Source organism: Daldinia vernicosa (genome assembly GCF_022497035.1).
Source record: "Daldinia vernicosa strain CBS 139.73 unplaced genomic scaffold F5Y00scaffold_61, whole genome shotgun sequence".
NCBI classification, from domain to species: Eukaryota; Fungi; Ascomycota; class Sordariomycetes; order Xylariales; family Hypoxylaceae; genus Daldinia; species Daldinia vernicosa.
In genome coordinates, this window is record NW_025953977.1 from 132209 (window position 1) to 149434 (window position 17226).

General features: G+C 50.7%; 3 protein-coding genes across 3 annotated transcripts; 1 reads left to right on the forward strand and 2 right to left on the reverse strand.

Annotated features, from left to right (window-relative positions):
• Window positions 1-994: 994 nt before the first annotated feature.
• F5Y00DRAFT_255526 (HAD-like protein) lies at window positions 995-1780 on the reverse strand (the record flags this gene model as incomplete). The annotated part of the gene is made up of 1 exon (XM_048010296.1): window positions 995-1780. The coding sequence occupies one exon, from the start codon at window positions 1778-1780 to the stop codon at window positions 995-997; it is 786 nt and encodes a 261-aa protein (XP_047861067.1).
• A 2349-nt stretch (window positions 1781-4129) lies between these two features.
• Window positions 4130-6698, reverse strand: F5Y00DRAFT_181278 (PRO1 protein). The gene is made up of 2 exons (XM_048005006.1): window positions 6242-6698; window positions 4130-6134 (listed from the first exon to the last, which is right to left on the reverse strand). The coding sequence occupies exons 1-2, from the start codon at window positions 6396-6398 to the stop codon at window positions 4249-4251; spliced, it is 2043 nt and encodes a 680-aa protein (XP_047861068.1). The 5' UTR covers window positions 6399-6698; the 3' UTR covers window positions 4130-4248.
• A 7683-nt stretch (window positions 6699-14381) lies between these two features.
• F5Y00DRAFT_255528 (uncharacterized protein) lies at window positions 14382-17085 on the forward strand (the record flags this gene model as incomplete). Its single annotated transcript, XM_048010297.1, has 2 exons — window positions 14382-14558; window positions 14626-17085. The coding sequence occupies 2 exons, from the start codon at window positions 14382-14384 to the stop codon at window positions 17083-17085; spliced, it is 2637 nt and encodes an 878-aa protein (XP_047861069.1).
• Between the last annotated feature and the right edge of the window lie 141 nt (window positions 17086-17226).

Here is a 17226-nt window from a genome sequence, read left to right on the forward strand (position 1 = left end):
CGACATGACGCCCGATATAATGCGGCATGGGGGAGCGGGTGATCGACTGGACATCTTCAGCCAGAGATGACGAGATGGGTAGATTTAGATGCAGAATAGATCTGACATAGCCGCTACAGAAATTACGTAGCACTGCTCGTTCGAGTATACTGAGTGGACGCAACCACTCCTAGGCGAACAGGTATATGGTTCGCGATGAGGCAATGCGGGTATTAAGCGACGAAGCAACCGCCAAAACGAGAGGCTCTCGCGAGGCGAATCGCCCGTAGTCGTTTTCTTTAACGTCGTAACTCATTGGGCGGCTATAGAGGCAGAGGGGGCGCCAGTCACGGCGGTTGAGAAGGAGAAGAAGTTTGAAGTGTCTTATTGGTTGTAGAGCATTAGTACGACTTTCAAATTAGGCGCGACGAAGTGGGAAATACGTGTCTGATTGGCCAGCGCAGTTAAACTAAAACTACATAGTAGGGTTTTTCCTAATTTGGATCTGAATCTGGCAAATCTAGACGCTGATTGCGCGAATATATACAAACCCCTGTAAGACCCTGATAAAGATCTGCTAACTATATGTAGTTTAAATCCTAGTAAGCCCGGGGACCTGTTGTTGTTAGAACCTAGGTACTTGTGTACTTCACCCCGAGAGTTGCCGGTCGGCATTTTATAGAACCCGGGAGGCGCAGACCACCACCAGAATATGTATGTATTTCTCCCCTCTACATATACACTACCTACATGTTAGGACACAGAACCAACCCTCCGGGCCGCGATGCACCTAAATTATGACGATGTTGTGCGCCTCATTTCTTCAAATGCAACTCACACGAGCTCAAGAATCCGTCGGCGGGAGGCCTCATGCACAACATATTCGTTTACCAAGAGCCACAGCCCACGGATCCTCTGGACCGAGAGACCTGGTTCGCGACCTACCGCAGGGTTGTTGGTAGTATGTAAATATATGAAGCGAGGAACTACGTAGTTAGCAATTTTGCTTAGAGACCTATTTCAAGACCTCGATAGCGGAATACAACCCTTCCATTCCGTTCTCACTCTCACCCTCACCCTCACCCTCACCGAGGAACACATCATTCTCTCTCCTAACAACATCCATATCCTCGCTACGGTCATCCGTCCAGCGATACACATACACCGTATTCATACCGAGCGCCTTTGCCGCCCTGAGATCGTATGCGTGGGCTGCGACCATGACGGCCTCGTCCGGCCGGACCTTCACCAGCCCTAATGCTTTTTCGTAGGCCTCGGGCGCCGGTTTATAGACGCCTAGAAGCTCGCTGGAGAACAGCAAGCTGAAGATGCCTTCTAAGCCAGAAGATCGGACTAGGTCGAGCTGGAGCCTCGTCGTCCCGTTGGCGAGTACAAATAGCTCCAGCCCTAGCTTGTTCTTCAGCGCGGTTAGCACAGGGCGAACATCCGACCATGGAGCCATATTGTGCCACGAACGCACAGCGCGCTCGATAGTAGCCGTGCCGCCGCCGTCCGGGGCAAGGGCAACAACATCAACAATACCTGTAGACCCGCCGTGGTTGTCGAGCCCAACAAAGTGGCGGCGCTCTTCCTTGTAGACATCCCAACCCAGGATTCTCAGTAAAGTTTTTCGATGTGTGATGTCGATATCCTCAGGCGGTAGGCCCTGTTGGGACCGAGCGTGCAGCTCCTTAAAGAATTCCTCGCGCCAATCAAGCGCCAATCTGGAGCGGGTTGCCTCCGCTATGGCTGCCGGTAAAGCGTTGGCGACTCCGCTATGCCAATCTAGACACGTTCCCATAAAGTCGAAGAAGACGGCTTTGATTCGCCTCCCCTGCGTAGCCGACGGGGTCGTTGGTAATTCCTGCGCATGCGACATTGTACCTGCACAAGCTCGTGTTGCCCGGTTTTCTTATTTCTTATTTCTTATTGCAGAAGATTCCACCGCCGTTCCAAGTGACGATCCTTGCTTTAGTTATTACGGGACCGTATTTTGTCGGGTCGAGATGACCGGTGCGAAGCGGCCGACGGAGTTGCTACTATGTAGTACATAGTAGATGGACTCTGCGCGAGATCCATCAGTCGCCAGACCGCCTACACTATGCATGCATCAGCTCTTTTCGCTTGCCGCCGGAGAAGCAATCAATTAATCATCCATGGTCTCATTCTCGGCCGAAGATGACAAAATCCTGGTTAACCAACTCAATGTGCCGAAGAGTCCCCCCTGTCTAGTCCATAACACCAACACAGGCGCATTTTAGTATAGGTGAGGGTATTGTATTTTGCGTGGCTTCGCAGGTTTCAAAAGTTGGGAAGATGGGATGAAAAACAACAAGAACCATCTCAGCTCGTCAAGGGTAGAAGAACGAGTTGGCAATACGTCATGGATGCCCGAGGAGCAACGAAGCCTTGTCTAGCTGTCTAGGCGCATTGATTGTCCGCACAGCCTACTATACGATGCCCAGCAATGGTCGTCTAGATCTCTGGATTCGCGTGGTTTTGCGATCTACATGTGATGATGCAAGCAGTAATGTATACAGTGTTTTCGCCTATGTATGTTAGGTAGGTATGTTATGTAGTGCATGTCTTGAATTTGCCCTCATTCACGCGACACCACCGCCACCGTCTATCTGCCTTGCACTCGGTCTCAAGAGCATGCAAGCATCAAGCATCAAACATCAAACATGTAGGTACGTAATTTTCAAATACATATCAAATGCAGCTGAAAGTGAAACCCCACCGTAGCTCTCTCTCTCTCTCTGCGCCTTACACTAGGTACATACATACGTGATAAGGTGCCCGGACTGCAAGAAACCGAAAAAGCCTTCCTTCGACCGGGTTGCTACATGCGGTAAATTAGCAGAGAGCGGGCCGCCGCGCGTGGATGGACGGGTGAATGATCTACTGCATATGTGCCTACTACTAACCTACCTATACCTAACCTAACCTAACCTAAGTATGGAGCACACATAACTATGGAGAAGAAGAATAAGAATAGGTATGTAAGAAGCTAGTTAATTACTTAGATTTCTATGTATGTAGGTATGTAGGTAGGTATGTAAGTGAAACCGATGTGGGATCGCCGGTCGTTGGGGGCGTTGAACAACACCTGACTCATTGATCACGAGATCCATTCCCCTTCACCGCTCTGCATTTTATCTATACCTACCTACCTACATACGTAGTGTAGAAAGACGACCAAGATTTCCGGTGGAGTCCATAGGCGGCCCGGTAAGGATAGCAAAAAAATTTGCTCCGGGGTGCTGCGTGACGGTGTCCGGGGGGGCTTTTTTTTGGGTTCGGTTTCGCAAGTTTCTTTACATACCCAGCATACAAACATAGGTAGACGCTTGGTAAAGAAAGAAGAAAAAAGAAGGAAAAAAAGAAAGCTACCTAATTAAGCTGAATATCTTTTTGTTTAGTTGCGATTAATTAGTCTAGTTTAGTTAATGCAAGTATGAGTCAAAGAAATACGGGTTAATGTTAACAAATAGATACCTATAATTAGGGCTGCTAGGTTAGTTTACATATTGTACCTAGGTACCTGTTAAATCACCAAGAGAGATCCCAAGACTAAAACAATTATTTTGAATTTTGGATTTTTATTCGTTAACTGTGTTTGGTATTATGCTACAACCATGCGTACTTCTCTTCTCCTATCGCCCTTAGGGTTTTTAGTCCCCAAGAAACGCTGAGAGGCGAGGACAATCATAACGGTGTCCTCTATGTATGAACCTGTTTTGCCCCCTTTCCTTCCGGGGACAAAGTGATGATGCTAGGCCTTTATTTATCCAGAACCAAATGCTGAATCCATACACCCACCCTCTCCGTCTCCCAAATGGCTCGAATTGCCCAAAACTCCTATGCCCCCTCTGCCAATGCATGCAATGGTATATATAGAGCCAATTCCGACAATGCCATAAATACGTAGTAAAGGGAATCAAAGAATAAAAAAAATCGTCATTTCCTCGTAAGCCATAGCAAGGTTCATTACCTCCCAAATGTGACGGCCTATCTCCGCCGTCCACCATGTTGATATATCCAAGCTCCTTGATCTCCACCTATTCCAAGTGTCGTTCCGGTTGCCTTGCGGCATCCTCTCTCTCTATTGGGTATTATGATAGTAATAATGCAAAGAAAATATTGTTAGTCGACCGTAGTCGCAGTGCGAAGGGGGTGGCAATTTCCTGCATCGCCCCCAGAAGGCCACCCGCAGATGAGGAGAGGGGACTACTCTCCTCGAGACCAGCTTTGAGGGACATGATCCATCTAGATCAGCAGGTAGTCCCATCCCCTCATCTGCATAACGTCTCTCCAGGAGATGTAGGGCGCTTCTGTAGACCCGTTCGCACTGGGACTCGGCTGGCTGTTGTCGGCCTGCTGCCAGACCTCGTGCAGCAGCGTGACAACGCCACCAAAACTGCCGTAGTTAGAAGCATCGCCTAGCTGAGCGATGCGGTCGTTGAAGAACTGTCTAAAGCTAGAGTTTATTCCGCTGACGGATCCGCCGATTAGGTAAACCCAGGAGAGGCTTCGGTCGAAGCCACCGGCACCGGACGGAATAAGTTGCAGCACGGTAGTGAGCTTCTCGACGAGGCCAACGCAGCTAGCCTGGCTGGGGGAGAAGCCGGGAACTAGGCTGCACAGGTAGATGCGAGCCGCCAATCGGAAGGCGCTGGTGATGTTCTTGCTGAGTTGTTTCGGGCTAAGGGAGCCATTGGCGTTAAAAGGCATCTTGGGTGCGCTGTCATGGGTTTCAGTCAACCCAATCTGGTCGCCAAGAGCGTGTACATGCTGGCAAAGGGTAATGTCATCCATTCCTTCCTTCTTGAGGGCCTCGAGGCAAGCAATTTCCGAGATGAGATACATGATGTGGTCATCGCAGCCCATGAGTTCGCGAAGGCCGAGGAATGGGTTAGTAGTAGACAGGTGTTTTTCGCGGTAGGTGTGTGCAAAAACCGGGGCTCTCCCTTGCATGGTTGCTCCTAGGATATCGATCCACGCGGTCAACGTCATGTTAAATGGCGTCTGAGGGAGCTGTTCGCACGAGTCGGAAACCAATCGGGGCAGATCCAACTTCGTGACGAGAGAGTTGACGGCCTGGAAGTGCTGGTGCCAGGGAATGTCAGGGAGCGAATCGTCATATCGGCCGACGCAGGACTGGAAGAAGATGAGACCTAGAGTTGCCTCAAGGATCTGGTGGTGGTTCTCATCATTGTTTAGAGCTTCGCAAAGAGCGACGATGGTAGCGTGTCGGTGTCGCATGATGTCGTTGTCGATTTCCTCTCCCTGGACGTTCATTGTTGCCTTATAGTGTTGAGCTGCAATCATGAGACAGCAGTGAAGGTAAGGCTTGTTGTTCTGCAAGTTAGGCAAGATAAGGTCAGAGCCGACGGAGCCGTGTTGGTTAGTTTCTAAGATGGGAAAGATAGTTGGCAACACGAATTGAATGAAATGCTCTAGCAGTCGCTGGTCGTTCTCATCTAGCTCGATATCAACTTGTCTGGTGCTGGTAGGTAGTCCGTGCGAGAAATCAAAAAAGTTGTAGTTCAATGTCTCTTCAGTTAGCGACTCGCGACGTTCCTGGAAAACTTGCTCGGCCCATTCTCCTTCCAGGGGGTAAGACGGGAGGACGGTTCCTGGCGGTGGTGGTGTGTGGAAAGTGCTGAAAGTTGAAACTGTCGATTCCCTTAGAGTAGGGACGTCATTAACAAACATTTGCCGTTCGGTCTTGACGTCTATCTCGTAGGGAGACATGTTGAACATGAAGTCGGAATGCGACGGGAGCATATGTGGGTTGTAAGCCCCATAGTCCTGTACATTGGGCGGGCTGTTGAAGTTGAAGGCGAATTGCGAGTCGATTGACGCCGACCTCGTCCGATCTAGGGGATCCGAGAAGGTCGCAGAGGTAGGAAGGGAGTGCGACAAGCCAGGCGGCGAACTAACCGAGGTCTGGATGGTGTGAGAGGCCTTCTCGGTGAGCTTCTTTCGCTTGATGATCATCTTGATGTCGTCCTTGTGTTGTCGCCTCATGTCGTTGTTGCTCCACCACATAGGTCGCTTGTATTCACAGTCGAGACCGAGGTGCTTGCATGCCGTGCACATGGGAGTGCCCTCATCGCACTTCTTCCGTCGTAGTCTGCAGGTGTAGCAACCTATAGAAAAGGGGGTTCATTAGCGTTGCGGTTCTAAGCCGACTTACACGGACCAAAGCCGAGCCGGTGTAAGTGGTCGTGTAAGTCAGGTGTATAGAAGTACCAACCTGTTCTCGAACGGCGGTGCATCTGTGACTTTGCTTTAGGGTTGGCATTGTTGCTTTGCTTCGAAGCAGCCTTCGACTTAGTCGGTTGTGCGACGGCCATGTTGACGTTTGCTGCTCTCATGAGGTCTCCTTGGGGGTTGGGGGGTAGAGATGCCATTATGTATCTTATGTCTAGTTGAGGTACCTGCGTCGAGATGGTAGTGGTGGGGGGGTTATGCTGGTCAAGCCGAGCGAAAGCGGGAGGGGACCAGGGGAGCCAGGGACCCTAGTTCTATGTAGGTCCAGGTCGAGATTTGCTAGGGTCTGTCTAGAGAGTGCGCCTCGAAGCCAGTAATTGCCCAAAAACGCTCAACGCTCGAGTTCTCGTGCCCGGTGAATAATAATCCGCAAGGTGGAGATAAGGCCGGCGCGGAGTAAATATCGGAAATCGTCAAAATTAATATTATTTTCTCGTCGAATGAATGATAGGATCCAAGCAAGTACCAGCTTGCCTTTCACGTTAATCGAGTTTAGCGGGAATAAGAGGTTATAGGGAGGATGAGGGTTAAGGGTTAAGGGAAAAGAGAAGGGGGGAAGAGAGAGGAAACTAATTAGGAGAAATTGGAACGACACTTGGATCTTTAACCCTTCACAACTCTATCTCGAAGAAAAAGAATGCTCCTGTGGATTGGAGGTGTGAAGACTTATATCGTGGCCTCGTCCTCTTTGGCCACCACCTTAGCTGCTCGTTGAACTGGTGTAGCGTCGACGGCTATGTTCAAAAATAGCAACATACGCAATTTGGGGTAATTCCTTTTTTAACCCATGACTTTTCCGGCCTAATTACTGGTCGCTGCAGGCTACTACATATGCAAATTAGCCCACTTTGGGGTAGGACGTGGTGACTTGAGCCGGATATGCGCTTGCGGATGCCAATGAGCTTGGCCGGTTCTATGGACCGCGGTCGAGTCACCCGGATGAAGGTGGGTATCCTCGACCACCTGGACCAACCACCCTCCTCGAAAAATAGCGGTACAAGGGCATTGTACCACTCGGTGACACTGGCGGAAGACGGTGGGCTGCAAGCAGAAGGCAAGGATTATATTTGGTAGGGTATTAGGCAACGTCCAGCGACTAAAAGAGGCAGTTCCCATACGTGGCTTGCCGGTTATTGGCACGACCGCTCGAAAGTCCGATCCACCGTGGTGCATCCCCCCCCCATGTATAGGGAAGACATGGGGTCTTGACAACCACCGCCAGCACTTGCAGATTTTCTAATTGTGCGCGAGTGTGTGACCTTGCCAGCCCTGTATCCATCCTTGCCGTTGGCAAGCCCTGCAAGCCGGGGTCTTCGAGTTTATTGAAAGCCGCAGGGGTCTATTAGCGTCGATCGGGTCGAGAAGAGGCACGGAAAAGAGAGGGGGTGCGGAATGTAGTACTTTTTACGACTTTTACGAGAGGAGGCTACTTCTCTCTCTCCCTCGAGGAACTCCGTCATGCCACTTCCCATCTTCGAGCGGAGACGGTTGGGCCCTGTCTTGGGCTTGTCACGCATTCCTCGCTAAGTTTGCACGTTGATGATAGACATGCTGTGCTCGAAGAACCACGAGAGAGGAACCCCACGTGTGGACTTTCGATGTTGAGCTAAGTGCCAAGTGTCGACTTGCTCAAGACAATAAATAATACAATATGTATGCAAGGAGCCATGGCAGCTTGCCGATTGCCCTCGCATAGACCATTGGAGCACGGATGGTGTGGTTGCTCTGCATGGGCTGACCGATAATCATAGATTGCTTTGCTATCGGGTTGCATATCAATACTGGTTGCATATGCAGCATCGAGAACCCAAATCCGTACGCATGTATAGGTATACTACGCAGGTATGCTACTACGTAGTACGTATGTAGTAGTTCAAGTAGAATTGCACGAAGTACTCCGTACATGCGCACGCCAACCCTAGCTCACTGCTACATTTGGATAACATGTCGCCGGGTGGAGAGCTGCTGGGCTGGAGTAATAAGCTGCCCGTCAGTAAACTAGGTCGAATTTTGCGAACTCGGAGCCAGGCCCTCGATCGCGAGCTTCTACTCTCGTTTGCTCTTCAAGGAAGGTTTCTTTATACCTTAATCGTCCGTTAGACGTCGTTTTCTCCCGCCAATTAACGGCAAATCTGCGAATACAAGCGTGGGATTGGCCATCAGTATAAACCAGTGGCCGTCCGGGCAGCAGGGCCACGGGGGTCCGGCCTTGCGAACACCCTGCCCACGACGGGACGACGAGGTCGGGACTAATAAGAGTCGCGCCGACTCTAAAAATGCTCCCAGCCGAAGAGCGAAGATCATGTATTTCCCAATGCTCAGGGCCAATTTCGATAGCAATCCACTTGGGCATGGAACATGGAAAACACATGTTCAGGCTGGTCATTTTCCTAGCTAGTCCGGACGTTGCTGTGGCACCGGTGAAATATTTCGAAATATGAGATGGGCTTGAGGGAAGAACCAATCAGATGGGAATGTTAGGTAAATCGTTGTGCGGTCCTTGGAAGAAGTTGGGAAGCAAAGGGTAATGGAGCTCACTGATTCGAGGCTCAGAGAAAGTTGGCGCCAGTAGCGGGCTTAGCCGGAATCTTAGTTGATGTGACAAAGTAAGGGTTCAGACTCGGGATTGGCTCGAGCTCGGAAGCTAGTCCCTGTCTGGCCGGAATTAATTCATGATGGAGGGCAAGATTTTAGCCAATCTCTGGTCGAGGGCGGCAAGCTCCCATTAGCGTCGATAGTGGATCTGGTGGGGTCTGTATGCTAGCGTATGCTAGCGTATGCAAAATCTCAAGGATCCCCGGGCTGCCAAGACACGGCATCAAGGGGGCCCTTTCCCTTTTGTCCATCTTCCAGATGAGGTCAGCAACCTAGCTACAACCTAGCTAAAAGTGGAGATGGCTTCCCCATGATTCCCTTTATCAGCGTTATCAGGAAATCAAGCGGTGGTCCATGCACCCCGTAAGCTGTGGGAAGCTGTGGGAAGCTATGGGGGAGGCTGGGGTGTGTGGCTTACCGGATTTGTTCGCGAGCCGGCTGTTGGACGAAGATCACCCGACATAAATTCGTGATGGGCTAATTTGGCCAACTTCTATAATTATCCCATCTCGCTTCCTCTCAACTGGGAACTAAACTTGGGTTAAGTCGAGCTACACTTCGCATGCTAATGCATACCGGGCGCTAAAAAGATGTCGTACTCGTTTGTAAGTTTAACCTACATATTTTGATATAACTACCTTTAGTGCATAGTACATCCACATAATACCCGCACACCAGTAGGTTAGCTAATTATTCTATTTTTGATTTAGTTAGCCCGTATTCTCGCCCGTGCAATGTGGACTAATTCGGGCTAATTTGGGTTCCTGCATGTTGTGCTAATCCAATATTTGCTCATTAATAATTATTATTGATATTAAGCTACGTATCTTTTTTTTTTTTTTTTTTTAACTCTTTAATCCTCATCCATGACAGCGATCGCGAGATTAGCCCCATGCAACATCGTCACTTGTCAAAGCCTTATCCAGCCACGCGCTCCTGCTCACAAACATCCTCCCGACGGTCCCGGCAGCATGGCGATGATAGAGTTAAGACGAGTGGCTTTGATAATGCGTTCTCTTACCAAGATATGTTGTATTATGCGTTGTGCTGTCCTTCAGTCTTCAGATCGCAAAGTCTGGCAAGTTGACACTTTAATATATGCTATGCTACTATACGTGCTATAAAGAAAAAAGCCTCTTGTTCCAACGGCAGTGTAAAATGGGGGCTGCTCCTTTTGTATGCATGTCTGCGATGTCTGTATGTCTGTGATGTTGAGAAAGGCGCTGCAGGGATAGTGGAGATACGTACGTATGCCTTCATTTCATACCTTACCTACCTACCTTAGGTATGTCTGTATGTCTGTATGCTGTATGCGTGAGTGACGAATGGATGTAGTATATTTCCAGCTTACCCTGCTCGTAAATACTACAGCAAGAAATTGAAGCCCGTGCTGTTGCCGTCATTGGTAACCCTGTCCAGGGAGCTGATGCAAATCATCATAAAAAACAAACTTACACCCGGCAGCCAAGCTGTTGCGTCCCGGTCCATCTTCCGCCGGCTTACAATAAGAAGACTAATGTGTGTACTAATTTTGCACAAACCTGTGATACATTCCTTAGCGGACATGGAAATAAGAAACCATGTCCAAATCGAGCTTTCTATTAAACCATTTACGATCTGCTAATCATCCTACGAGCCGGGATGGCTTCTGCGTAGTCCGTGCTCTACATAGCTAACGTGCATTCAAGGGTCAAGGGCCCTAGCCCAAGTGAGATTACCTGCATTTGTGAAGTCTTTCCTTGTCTAACCCTATTCGCCTACTCGTCGACGAGGATCTCTCTACGGCAAAACTGAAGACTTCAACAAAAACAAATTAGAGCCTCTGGACGACATCTGACGATAGCACATAGCACAGATCTTCATTATGCTACGAAGGCTAATCTTAGTCGGGATAAAAGAGAATCAACCATCCACCATGGAGCTGGGACTCGCATTGAGAAATACTCATGTGATAAGTCCCGAAAACTCATTCTCGGCATGCGATTGGGCCCGGGTCTCTCGAGTCAACTTCGCTTAAATCGAAGCGTGCTCTTTGTCACAGGGGAATCAGCCCCATCCCACAGCTGTGGCCAAGTTAAAAACGCGATGCTCGTAATCGTGAATCGCCGAAGCTGCCCAGGAGTGCTAGTGTTTAATGTTAGTGTTAGTATTAGTATTAGTATTAGTGTTAGTGTTAGGGGTAGAGACAAGTCAACGTAAGACAATTCCTTCGGGATTAAGAAACGATGACTCGCCGTTCATTGATTCACTACCGCTTAGATCCAATACTTGACGGTGAGGCAAGCAGAAGCCATTCAGATCGGATATATTCGGGAGACCATGTTTATAGAAGCCTTCTTGTAAATCAACGCAGCCCAAATGTGGATCACGAATTATAATAATGGTAAAGTGACGACGATGGAGACAGTCACATAGCGAATCATTACACATGTGAATATACATACAGTCTTATCGGTTACCGACTCGTAAAGCTAATAGTATTGTAGGTATTTGATGCCCTAAGACGAGGATCAGATTGTCTTAGATCTCGGTTTGCTCCATTGATAACCTAGCTAGTCTGTTGACGATCTTGCATTGGCCTCATCACTAGGTTAGGTACTATGTAAGCATTAGGTTAGGTATGTAAATGTATATCAAACTGTCGGTGTATTCCGTTGGGTTGTGCTTTGTGCTGAGCGGCGCTAAGGTAGTAATATGTAGAGGTATGTACGAGCTTCGCTTCGCGGGGAGCAGACGGACGCGACTCTAAGCTGCATACCGTATGCGGGAACTTACTGCTTCTATGCAGCACTGCAGAACGAGTGTGACCCCCGCCACATGCTGTTCGTGGAGGTTGAAAGTAGGTAGGTATCCAGTCAACTGCCTTATTCGTTCTTGATCGCTGAACCGGTAGCTAGCTCCATTCGAATTTGGAGAGATAGCGAGCTCTTTTCTTAACGACCTACCCAATCTTACGCAGCTTTCTTTTCGTCACAAGTCGGTACCGAGCAATTGAGAGGGATATAAATCCGCCAAGGCACCGAATGGAGAATATAACGTAGTTATGGAGAATATAGTTTCTCCATTCGCTCACCTTTGTCCTGGGACTCGGTTATTCACGTACCTAGAGTCATTGGTATTCGGTTGTCATGTGTCCGGAACCAGGTCACGTTGACCTTCGCGATATGTCAATCATTGGATACCAAGCCGAGGTGGACCAGTTGCAAGGGACCGTGGAACGTTCGAAAACTTGTTCCTTGGACACCGGTCACGGACGCATCGAATTCGAAGATTGGGTAGATCCGTAAAAGCTAAAGCAAGCCGGTCCGGTCCAGAAGTCCAGATCTTGCCATAATCCGTAGGGAGGCGTTATGGCGTTTATGGCATCATGGCATTATCCGTCCCTCTTCCAAGTGCCTCAGAGTCGGGTTCGCTTATTGGCCTCTTAATATCCCGCTATTAGTGAGGGGAAGGGGAAGGGTCCTAGCTTTTCCGAATTGGCCTTACTTGTAGATATTAATAAGACGTCGTGAGTTGGAGACACCAATCCCATCGTCTTGCAACGTGCCACAAGAGAGGGGTTTCGAGTAAAAGATAGAGTGATGTACCTATAGCTGTATGGCTGTATGGTTGTATGGTTACCGCATGGTAGCAGCCACGAACACCCTGGTTCTAAGAACACAATACAATACCATACCGACTACCTAACGATAGCAATACATACAATGGCTTGCTTCCTCGTTCTGCTTGTGCATACCCAGTGGAGAAACTACGGCAGAGAACCCCTGGCATAGAGTACTATGTATGATTATTCTCTCCGTCCGTCTATCCGACCTTGGCCGGGTAGTGGACAATGGACAATGGACAGTGGGCAGTGGACAGTGGATCATCATCTCTCGCTACCTCTTGACTAGGTCTCTGAACTAGGTCTCTTACTAGCATGAGCATGAGCATGTGCAGAGCGCAAGAGCACAAAATGCAGAGCGCAAACCGCAGGCTTGCAGATTTTACAGGCTTGCAGACCGACTTGGGGCGAATCCGCTCAACGCTTACTGCCAATTTGCTAGGTAATGCTAATGCTAGGTAATGCCGAATGCTGTCGGTGATCATTCGAGCGGGTTTATCGTATCCCGGCTCCTACATAGCTTAACCTAGAGGATCAATTGACTTGATCCGCCCCGTTTCTCACGATAGGCCGAGCCTGTGCTGTGGGCTTCTCAAGGATCACAAACAAGAGAAAGTCGCTCACTCACCTCTTGACCGCTTCCGCATGTAGATCAAGAAACATCTGGATTTGATGGGATAGACGTACATTAGGTAGTTAGGTATGCAGTAGCGCGGGCTTCACCCGTAGCACGGGGACCTCGCGGTGGTACCTGGGACTGTTGCTACATTGCACAGCTTATTGCGGAGAAAGATCGAGATGTGAATTAGAAATTTAGAATTTCGCATGGCCCCAACTGTAAGGGACGCCCAACATCCATATGTATTATGTCTTGAGGCGCCCGTTCGAATCCCCTGTGGTCCCCCTTGTGGTCGATGGAGATATGGAATATGGATATGTTGGTCCCTCCGTGCAGTCGTTCACTCTTTGAGTCTTACGTAGAGTGCGCCACTTTTGCTAACGGTTACTGTAAGGCGATACCTAATCGGGTTCTAAGTGAAGCGGACTTGGACAACTTCATCCCTGTTCATCCGTGCTTAGGCTGTCCGGCGCTTAGAAGAAGGAAACGTGCCGGGATCGTGGCAAATCACAGCCAATAGCAACTCTAGAAAGTCCCAATTATTTTCTAGCACACCTCATCTGTCTTGTCCAACCAGCCCTCTACATACCATAGTACATTCGGGTTGCTTAACGCTGGGCCATTCGGTGGGGGACCATTCTGGGCTTCGTGGGATTTGGGATTTGGGACTTTCATACAGAGAGGCAGCACACAGACACAGACGCGGAGCTATTATTAGTGATAGGGAAGGCCATTGTAATAGGTGGCTCTAGGTCGGTGTCTCTCTGCTGTGTGAAGTCCCGAGAAACAATTAAACAAATCACATCGTGGCATTGCTCTCCATTATCACAGCGTATCACTGTTTTTCTCCTGCATAGGTCTGTTGCGGTCTGTTGCGATCCGGGGCTACCTATACTACACCATCTACTATACCGGTATACCCCGTACATATACGTTCCGCAGGCGCCCGCGCTGTTACTTTCGTCCGTTTCCTCTCTCCTTTGCGACGTCAAACCTATTCCTCGACTACTCACAGCGAGGTTATTTCCTTTTAGTATTCGCATATCTCGTATACCCCCCCTTTGGCTTAGACGGAGAGGAAGAGAATCGTAAGGCCGGCAACGGCAACAGATACCAAAAAAGCGCATCTTTCTTTTTTTTCTGCATTTTTCCCCTTTTCTATTTTTCGAAATGGTAAGCTTATTAGTTCCCGGTCGTAGTCATCTCTACCCCGGATTTACCCACCACATCTTAAGCAGCAGTGGCTGACTCTCGTTGCTGTAGAATACGCTATCGCTCAGAACAAGCGAGCGATCGCATAGAGAAATGCGCCAGAAAAGTCAATTTCATGACCCTTTCTTCGGTCTAAAAGGATATGATCCGCGCCCGACCTCGGTAGCGACTGAGTTTGTAGATACCGATTGGGATGAAGAAGAGGACGAGGATATCGTTAGCGAGATAGAAGATGACGATCCGGATTCACCACGAATAAGTCTAAATTCGGTAAGCCCACGAAAACCCCAACCCGATATATCGCTTGGTGGCGTTCGCTACTAACCCAATTACTTAGTCGGGCCAGCCCAGTTTTACAACAGTATCGTCATACGACGAAGTACAAACGCCTAGGTCGAGCAGAGCTCGCAACGCGTTCCCCTTTGGATTCGACTCGTCGAAGCCGGTGGAGGGACCGAGAGGACCGCATCTATTCCGAGCATCGATTACAACGTCATTGAACTCATTCGAATACCAAGAAGCTCTCAGCCTATCGCCAATAACACCCAAGACAGCCAAACCGTTAGAAGCGGACCATCGGTTTGCTCTCACTTACGAGCCGCCGCCACCTCGATCTCGGAACAGCCCGTTCCAGTTCACGCACGAGAAATTAGACCCGGGTAACCTGGCAATATGGACGCCGGAGAAGGTGGCGCAATGGATGCTCAATGCTGGCATTGAAGTTTCAATTGCCGAGAAATTCGTCGAAAACGACATCAACGGGGCTATCTTAATTACGTTGAAGTTCGAGGATCTACGAGAATTGAATATCCAATCTTTCGGAGTTCGGACTAAAGTATGGGAGGAGATTCACGTCCTACGGGATAGCAAAGCGGCTGCGGCTGCGGCTGCGGCTGCTGCTGCTACTGCTGCTGTGACATCTTCGCCTAGACTCGACACCCCGATAGAAGAGGAGGAGAGCAAGGAGGTAAGGAGGGAGCGGAGAAGAGAACAGAGACCGGAAGACGAGAATGGGGAGGAGCATCGTAGCCGAAGCGTCAAGCGTTCTAAGAGCCTCAAGCGAAGCCACAGCAAGAAAAAGCCTTCCCACGAAGATATCATCTCGCCCTTAGAATCGGTATCTATCGTCGGGATCGAGCAGATGATGCCGAAGCCGCACCACTGCTCGAAAGGCGAAAACTGCTCCAAGTACAGGAGACAGCAACGCATGATCGAGGCCTTCAAGAAGGACCACCCGTTCGTAGACGTCGAGCAGGGCGGCATCATCATGGTCGCCGGGGACCCAGGAAACCCAGAGACCGCACCGGCCATCAACCGTCCCTCGTCCACTGAGGCGTTGCGGCCCATGTCTGATGCCGTGCCCTCAGTAGTCGCGTCGTCGGACGTTCTCGGCCCCGGCATGCCCCCTTTCCAGTACCTGCAGGAAGCCGCCCTTCGCAATCTTCAGACACGAGACCCCCTGGACAACGTGCGCCAGTTCCTCGACTTCCAACACCAGGACGACGGCGCGTGCTCCAGCGAAGTTCCGCCTACGCCTCCCTTTGAGATACTACCGCGAGGGCCTCACGAGGGCTTGCGTGCTCTGCCTAAGCTTTCCATCCCGGGACAACAACAACAACAGCAGCAGCCACCTCAGCGCCAATCACAACAGTTACGTGTTGACGCCAACCGGACACCGCAGCCTTCCCAGTACCACTACCCGCAACGGATGGACAGGGCCGAGGCTCTATCGCCCGATCTACAAAACGCCCCTTACCGATTCGGCACTCCCTTCTCAGACATGGACGTGCCCTTGACGGCCGTGCAATTAGGTCCCGTCGCCCGAGACGCATCTCAATCCGTCCCGCCCGACATGAACTACCGCGCAGGCCCCGCGGCCCAAGGACAAGGACCGCGATCGCAATCCCGAGCTTCGCGGCGCCCGTCCCTGGCGCCCGTAGAAGAGGACTCCATCACCACCACTCCCGTCGGCCGCATCACCACCCCCCGATTCCCTCACCACTCCTCCACCTCCCCTAAATCCTCCTCCCCCCCTAAAGTCCCCTCCCGCCCTCAACAGCCTCTCCAAGCCCCTCCTCGCGCGCAATACCCCTGGTCGCCCACCTCCTCCCGCGGCGCCTCCTTCGAGCGCGCCCTCCCCCCTCTACACACCACCACCACCTCTTCCTCCGTCAACGGCATCGCCGGCCCTCGGTCCCCGCCCGTCGTCAAGGACGCCGAGGGCATCACGTACCAAGGCCCCGTCAAGAAGCGCAAGACGCGGATGCTGCGGCACGAATGGCACGACCAATACGCCACTCTGAAAGGCACGCGTCTGGCGCTGCACCGGGACGCGGCGACGCGCTCCCGCGCCCTCGAATACATCGACATAGACGACTACGCCATAGCCTGCTCCTCGCTGTCCACCGGGTCCAAGCTCAACGCGGCCTTCAAAGCCATGAGCATAAGCCGGTCGAAGCACGGGCGCAGCCCCTCGGCCGCGGACTCGGACTCCGTCGCGGCGTTCAGCTTCCAGCTGATACCGCAGGGCGACGTGTCGAAGGGGAGCAGCAGCAGCGGGATGGGCATGGGGCGGCTGCGCAAGCGGGAGAGCCAGAGCATCGGGTCCGGGCCGCTGATGCCTGCTGTTGCGGGCGCCGGGTTCGAGGGCGCGGCGAACGGGACGGGGAAGACGCATCATTTCGCGGTGCGCAGCCGCGACGAGAGGATCGATTGGATGCGCGAGCTTATGCTTGCTAAGGCGCTGAGGCAGAAGGGCGAGGGGTTTGAGGTTAGCGTTAATGGGAACATGATCTAGGACGGACGGATGGTCATGTTTACATGTCTGCCTACCTCCTATACCCACCATCTTTTTTCATATATCTTCTTTTCCTTTTTTTCTACTACGTTTCAACCACTTCCCACTTCATATATACGTACCTCCCTCTCACCGAGGCCA

Bases quoted from the DNA above. Each gene is read 5' to 3' on its own strand.
- F5Y00DRAFT_181278 (XM_048005006.1), bottom strand. From the start codon at position 6,398: ATGGCATCTCTACCCCCCAACCCCCAAGGAGACCTCATGAGAGCAGCA. The intron at 6,135-6,241 runs GTTGGTACTTCT...CCTTTTCTATAG, and splicing joins GCACCGCCGTTCGAGAACAG to GTTGCTACACCTGCAGACTA.